Source organism: Limulus polyphemus, unplaced genomic scaffold (genome assembly GCF_000517525.1).
Source record: "Limulus polyphemus unplaced genomic scaffold, Limulus_polyphemus-2.1.2 Scaffold1555, whole genome shotgun sequence".
NCBI lineage: Eukaryota > Metazoa > Arthropoda > Merostomata > Xiphosura > Limulidae > Limulus > Limulus polyphemus.
Genome location: NW_013667165.1, coordinates 57,400 through 65,808, shown reverse-complemented (window position 1 = coordinate 65,808; position 8,409 = coordinate 57,400). Strand labels below are relative to the sequence as shown.

The following is an 8,409-nucleotide window of genomic DNA, read 5'->3' as shown; positions in this document are numbered from 1 at the left end:
CGACATGTTGGAATTGACATTGATGCTCTAAAGACGCTTTTTGAGTCTAACCCAAGGCAATACACTCGTGAAATGGCCCTGAAATTGCATGTCTCTCATGAAACAATATATAAACATGTAAGGAATATGGAAAAACTCCATAAAGAAGGTGTTTGGGTGCCTCACAAACTCTCCGATGATCATCGTTTCCAATGTGTGAACATTGCTTTGTCTATTCTGGTGCGTGAACAATTTTTGGACAGAATTGTCACTGGTGGTGAAAAATGGATTCTCTGTGCGAATATTAAATGCCAAAAACAATGGCTCGTTCCTAGACAAAACCACTTCCGACCCAAAAAATTGGACTCCATCCACAGAAAGTGATACTTTGCATTTGGTGGGACATCAAAGGAGTAATTAATTTCAAACTCCTCAATCTTCCACGAACTGTCAATGCAAAGATCTATAGTCAACAACTGGAACATTTAAATCAAGCCCTTCATCAGAAACGCTCTTCAGTCGTCAATCGGAAAGGTTTTTCTTCTACATGGTGGCAGGTAATTAATTATGACCTATCTTATGTGATACTTTTTATTGGTTGAAAGGTATCATATATGCAACATAGTAGAAAATCTGTGACGTGCTGAAAATATGATTAATGCCGTTCCCTGGGATTCTCCCTACAAATGTTGATGAGAGAGTTCTACTAAAACTAAATAAACTAATTCTTCCTTGAAAATAACTGTTCTTGGGTTTAATTGTTAATAACAGTAAAGATTATTGTCACAGTGTGTGACAGATAATACATAATTCAGCAAGAACAAATTCACCTTGATTCTAGAAAAACAAAGACTGTACACAGTTTACCTTTTGGTATGAACACTTATTATGACACTAGAAGATCTTTTTGTAGAGATTAAAATTATTCATAAGGTGGAAATCAATGTATTATAAGAAAGTTTAAAATCTTAGTTTCATAAAAAAATATTTCATTATAATTACAGATGCATTGGGACTTTTTACTATTTATATCATCTATGTGAAAAACTTAAAAAACAATTAAAAAGTTAAAAGGCACAAAAAACATCATAAGGTTTTTACTAGTGTGAAACAGTTACAAAATGCCCTAATGATATTGCTTACTTTAATACTATAATATTCATAATACAGAAATATTTGCTTGTCTTGCAATAACAGAAATGCACTACTCACCAGAGCCTAATTTGTTGTGAAAAACAACAGTATTTCTAGGCTTTATGCAGTATCTATCGTTTTGAGAGTATCACCTTATGTTTTAAATTGTTCACTCTGCTGGCCTCTTTTTACATTTTATTTATCAATTTAGATACACACACACACACACATGTACATATAGTCATCACAGTCAGACTAAAATAATCTAATTTGATGAAATATACAAAGATATTACACCTGTTCATCTAAAAATCCATCCTTCTGGTGCTCCAGGGTGTTAGGAAACATAAAATCTCTACTGTTATTAATGGCATCACATGATACCTGAGTCAATGGACCTACTTTATCTTCATCTAGTTTTTCTGTAGTCTCAACCTATAAAGATAACAAATTTCTAGTTTAATCCTGTCATTGCTTTTATTTCAAGATTGACAGTAATAATATTTTATCTCTTATTTTGTCAGGATAATCTATCTATATATATAAAAGTGAAACTGTATGTTTGTCTGTCTGCTAACTCCTCGCACACTATTTGATCAATCTTGGCATGGTGACTCCTACGGTCCCCAGAAGTATTAGGTCATCAAGAATTAATGTTGCTTTTCTTTTAGATGAAAAAAATCCAAACGATTTACATATCAAAACAAAACATTTATTAAATGACATAGTCTCCATTCTTATCGATGATGCTTTTCCGTCTTACAATCAGGTTGTTAATGCCCTGATTAAATAAATCACTCGGCTTTGAAGCAAAAAAACATGTTGATGTTCTCTTTAACACCTTCCACATTTGCATACGTTTTCCCATTAATATGGTGTTGCAGCAAACAAAAAAGATGGTACTCTGATGGTGCCATATCTGGAGAATATGGTGGATGAGAGAGAACTTCCCAACACAACTCCATAATCCTGTGTTGCGTCAAATGTGCCACATGTGGACATGCATTGTTAAAAGGTGAGAATGTTTTGCATATTGCAAAAATGCCATATTTTATGACCTTATTTTTCTCCACATGAAGAAAACGCTGATGTTAATTTTTACTCTTGTTTTCAAAGCTTTCTCTAAAAATTACAGTTCAATCAGTAAATCAATCCATTATCCCACAATAATTTCTTTAAATGATCAAACTTCATCAACCATGTACAACAATGCTAAATTCAATGTAACTGGTTATGGTAAACGGTGGTTTTGGACTTTATGTAGCAGGATCCAGCCATGTATTAAATGTATTGTGTTCTACTCTTTCTTGCGAGTGTGGGGCTGCTCCAAGACTGTTACAAGAAGTAAATATATTTCTGGATACTTTTGATCCATTTTTCTGATGGGTCAACTAAGCTAAAGAATTAATATACAATGAGAGGGCTGTTTGAAATTTGCAGCTAGATTTGTTTTTGAAACTGAAGAAGCCAAGGTGTGCTGTGGAAGTTTCTTCTCTTTTTTCTATGTTAAGTTAAAACCTATTGATTATGTTTGTTAACTCTTAAATTCATTTTCAAGCAAGTTTTCTTTATTTTTAATTAAATACACTTGAACTTCATTTATTTATTTATTACAAGAAAAGATTAAGTAGGTAACCTGGTACAACCCAGTCATACAACAGTTATTGTTTAGCGAAAAACATCACAAATTTCCAATAGTGGTTGATGTGATACTCAGTCTCGTTAACTTAAGTTTCCTTCTTGCACAGGTAAGTAGTTTTACAAATTTCATCAAACTGCGGAAGAAGCAGCTTTTACACTTTTAATAACTTATAAGCAGAATACAACAAACATAATACCTTTGCTAATACTGATGATCTTGCAGCCAGAATAACTTTGTGAGCAAACAGTATTTCATCTTTGATATGAATATTCACATCACTAAAACTTGAGTTTCCAACAAATTGACGAAGATCTTCAGATAGATTCTCTGTATCTTTCACAGTTGACTCTTGTTCCTCTGATGCCAAGGCTTCTTCATGCAACTCCTTATGACATAGAAAAATAACACAAGTCTGGTAGCTATTATCATAGTTATCCTACCTGCACGTCTACTGAGTTTTATCAATAAAGGTATTAGTTAAAAAAAAGACAAAATACAAAGAAATCACAAAACGTTGATTAGCAAATAAAATATACATCCACATACATACAACTAGATATTCATCTATTACACATGGTTAAAGGGCACATCTACTATCATTAACATATAGATTAAATAGTAGTTTCTAAATGTGAAAATAGAATGCAAAATATTTTTAGACAAAAGGTTAGTATTTCATGTTTAAAAACATCTAAAGTAATATATGAATGTCTTAAACATATTACTGTTTTTTTTAAAATTTTCAGTGCTGACTGAAGGATAGAAACCATTATATAATGAAGATGACAAACAACTTCAGAAAAATGTTTAATTACTTGTACCCGACGTTTCGGCTTAAGCTTTTATCAAAGGTCTATGAACGTCACAAATTACCAAACTTAAACATAATTCTAGGCATATATATGTTTGACCAACCCAGATAGTTGCACAGTTTAAAAAGTAATAAATTTTCTCATACAACATGTAAAAAATAAAAGAGAAACAGAACATTAATTTCTAGTTAAGACACTGAAATATCATGTTAACTCACAGTACTTGTATAAATAACATCTGACCAATGGCTTAAACTAAAGCTGAAAGTACAGGAATTCCACACATACCTTTCAGTTTGACACAGTAACTCAGAGTGTATATAATTTTTAAATAAAATAAAAAAAGGACATTTCCCCCTTCCATAATTTGGGGTTGATAAACAATGGACCACATGCAAATGAAAAACTATTTTATGGTAGTAAAGAGTACACATACAAGTAAACCTTTGTAACTCATGGCCTCCAATACTAAAGCACATTTACTTCTATGATTCCCCTTGTATATCTAATACTTTATTAAACTCAATCTTAGTATATAACATGTGCTGTTCTAAGGATTCAGTGGTTTGTTTGTTTGTTGAGTTTTGCACAAAGCTACTCAAGGGGGTATTTCTGCACTAGCTGTCCTTAATTTTGAAGTGATAGAATAGACTAGAGGAAAGACATCTAGTCAACTCCACTGATCACAAACTCTTGGGCTACTCTAATTGAATAGCAAAACTTGACCATCACTCTTTTAATGGAAACATAGCCCCAAAGTGCAGATCCCATATTTTTCCGTTTTAATGTAACAGTGCAGGGACCGTGTAATCTCAGATCCACAGTCAAGCATGGTAACCACTGTGCTGTATTTAGCCCAGCTTTAATGATTCTGGCACCACAAAGCTCAGATGTCCTAATGAATGTTCCACCTTCATACAGTAAACTATTATGATTTCTCTATAATCAAATAGTAATGTGGTAGTTATGTGTGACAAAATGTAAAAAATATTTCTTAAATAATGTCTTTAACACTTTTATTTCATCCTCAAAACAATTACTCATTTTTACATATGTAATATTTCAAATTAATAAACAAATATAACTCCCTCATTCTCTACATTTCTCGAATGCAAGATATTTCTAATGGTAGTTGATATAACAAACACTGAGCTAGATCCTTAGAGTTAATCAACAAAACTAAAACTGAATATAATTACATGTAATACTTCTCAAAATACTGTGAATTTAAGATTAGAAGCTAGTTTCTGCTTACATCATAAGATATCAAAATACCACATATCTCACTCTCCATATTTATGGCATATGCTCCATATTTCCAAAATTTTAAAAATTTTCAAGAGTTCTAATTTAAAACATCTTAATTCAAGGATTGTATGCCAAGTCAATCATAGGATTTAGTTTCAACTCAACTGTTAACTTTTTCACATCTGTTTTATTTTATGGTTTTATTGCAGTACTTTGTACCAACTGTGTCAGTAATCATCCAGTAATCTTTACATCACAAGGAAATTAGCCACAACAGGAGCCCTGATCAAAAGGGTTAAGGGAAGCTCTAAAATAATTCAATGATAACATAGAATTAAACATGCTGTTTACATAGCTTTAGTATCCAGTAGAGTTTAAGAGTTAAAAATAGCAATAAATGTGTCAAATGCAAACTTTTTTTTGATTACTAGGTATGAATTTTGATAGGCTGAAACAGCATAGGATCCTAGTACTCTTAAGTGTTAGGAACACTAGGTACTGATTTTCCTGTATAATTATGAATTTGAAATAATGTTAACATCTTATTACATAACTTTTAAGCCTGGCTTGGTCTTCTTTTATGTACTAACTATTACAATCATACCAAGCAAACTCCCCCAATTAGTCCCATAATTTCCACTTTTAGTTGGTTTCTCACTTGAGGGTCCTAGATCTGGTTTAATTAGGTAGAAAACAATCATAAACAGCTGACAGAGTGAAAGCATACAGTTCAAGTCACAGTTTTATACAAATGTTATGTTTTCATGCTATTTAAGTAATAACTTGTTTTATATATTAATTGGTTAAATATATCAAACAAACATTGACTATTTCCTATTTAAATTTTTTTTGACAATTTAACGAGTTATTAATACTTATAAGATGATTGTTATGTCAAGCCTAAATTTCCTACAGAGCTTAAGCATTTTGAAGTTACCGGTAACAATTAACTATTGAATTAATGGAATCTAGTAAATATAAGTTTCACAACATCATGACGATTTATATTATTTTTTCATCATGATTTCAATCCTTCTGACTTAAGTTTTTTAAATTAGATTTTATAGCTAACTCAGTTCTTAATCTACATATTTTGACATATACTTTAATTGTTTAGATTTGTCATTACTTATATTGTATTAAAAATTTATTTAAACAATAAATGTTTAAGGTTTTCAAACAGAAAACAAAATGACAAAAAGAATCCTTTGAAAACAGAGAATATAGACTGCATGCAGAGCTTAAACATACTTATGCAAAGATTGTCAATAAAACATAAGCAAAGCAAAAATATAATATAAAATATTTATCCCAAATGAATATGTATAGATTAAAGAAGTATTTATTGAACAAAATTAAAAAAAATAAATAAAAAACCTTGAGTTACTTTATATTTGTATGTATTAGATCCATATAAAACCTGGACTACAGTGTACTCTTTCTATATGATTGTAGTTTATTTAAACAGCAGTACTAGTTGACATTTGCACAAACCATAACCAATAAGGATACTACAGGATCAAGATTTTGTAATAAGTGGTATTTTTAAAATATATTTTAATATTTTAAAAATTTCTATTTCCTTTTTGCATTCCCAACTATGATATTCCAAGGACAAACCTAGCACACATTCATGATGTTACAAAAACACATAGGTTCAAGAAGTATTGATAGAAATGAGGAAATTGATAGGATGACGGTTGTGATGACATGATGTGGATAAAATGAGAGAGAAAAAATACTGGTTATAAATTGTTTTCAATACAAGTTTAATTTCCTTGTATGAAAAAAAGTGCCTCATGTTCTTGCCATACTATGAAACTTAGTTATTCCTTTCCTTGTTACAGAAAATTAGTCTAAATATTGACCTTGTAACACTTTCCTTATTACTTTAAATAACTTGGAAATTTCTGAACAATACTCATATCAACTTAAATGAAATAATGATATACTTATCTTATTTTGTACTTTTTCAACTTTAATGATTTCTCTATAGACCCAAGAATCAAGTGTGCTTGTTAGTGTTAGGGTAGAGAAAATAAGAGATAAAATATAAAATTTTCCAAAAACAAATTTGATATTTATTTAGGAGGATCTAGAGGATCTAGGGTAGAGAAAATAAGAGATAAAATATAAAATTTTCCAAAAACAAATTTGATCTAGAGGATCTAGGGTAGAGAAAATAAGAGATAAAATATAAAATTTTCCAAAAACAAATTTGATATTTATTTAGGAGGATCTAGAGATTATGCAAATAAAATATGAAAACTGTGAAATGAAAAGAATACGTTTTAGTTAACATCTTCTAAAATTTTGCAACAAATTTTCAATCAGTTGAGTAATTTTTAGCTTGTGAAAGTCGAAATGCAAGTAGCCACTAAGCAATAATACTTAGGGTTGTGTTTAATCTAATTCTGCAATAAATTCTTTTCTTCAAAAATTTTCTCTATTCATTCTTTCCTTGTAAGGTTTTTCATATTAGTTTGCTTCTTTGTTTTTGAGAATTACAAGTTCTAGTAATTCTGTTCATGGACTAAAGATTTATGTGTGGATTTCTAAAGTCCTTACTATACCAGTCTGAGTGCCACATGATTTTCATGCTAAGAACAGAAATACTTGAAAATCTAATGGAGGAGTTATTACTCACAGGTAGAAACTTGAAGCAGAATATGTTAGATAACCCATGAACAAAACAGGTTAAGGAAAATTTTGCCATTTTTCACTGTAGTTAAGCTGTATCATTTATTTTATTCTATACCATTCACACCATTAATCTATTGAAATGCACTTTCCATGAGTTCAAGGAATGACAAATGATGCTTTCTTCCATCCTCATCTTGGTCATAGTTACTGCTAATGAAGAACATATGATGGACACATCAAGTAAATAAGTATAAGTAACCTTTGTATTCCCAGGAACCAAGGAAAATTAAGAAAGTTCATGAAAGATTAAAAAAATTATACTTTATTGATTTATTTTATATTTCATTGAAGAAATAATGGATGTGGCAAACATAATGTGGTTGAAATACTATAATACACTCATATTCTCAAAAAATCCCTAAAGGACTGAATAGTGTTTAAAAATTTAGTAAATCTAACACTACTGTCTTGTGACAAATGTAATTGATTATGAATATGCTTTGTCATCAAAAAAGGTTCACACCATAAAAAAAATGATTGTGTTATTTCATACAGTCTGCTCTGTTAAAAACTTGTTTAGTATATTTAAATTCTCAGCTCATTATGAATTAGACTGCCTTGTCTTAATGAAGATAAAATTTTGTATATTTTATTATATTATATATATATATTGTTTTCATCCACATGACTTTCGAGCAGTGCTTCTCAATTTGGTGAATGGTTCACCCAGCGGTTAATGAGATCAGAATCAGGGCGAATGAGTATTATTAATTATACAACAAATTCAAGAACAAACAAGTCATTAGTTATTATTTATTATTCTTGTTATAGTTTGATAAGTATGATTATTTTATGATGCGTTCATTTTAGTTGTAGTTTGATGTATATTTAAGTCATAATAAAGAATTTTGCATTTTAATTTAGTACTTTTTGCCTTTTTTTGAACTGGAG

At 30.2% G+C, this 8,409-nt stretch overlaps 1 protein-coding gene across 1 annotated transcript in view; it reads right to left on the bottom strand.

Moving 5' to 3' along the window:
• LOC106464074 overlaps nucleotides 1-8,409 on the bottom strand; it is a 49,687-nt gene that overhangs the window by 29,519 nt on the left and 11,759 nt on the right. The window contains exon 6 of the mRNA XM_013924184.2: nucleotides 2,952-3,140. Within this exon, the coding sequence (XP_013779638.2) occupies nucleotides 2,952-3,140 (189 nt within the window). The remainder of the gene's footprint in view (nucleotides 1-2,951; nucleotides 3,141-8,409) is intronic.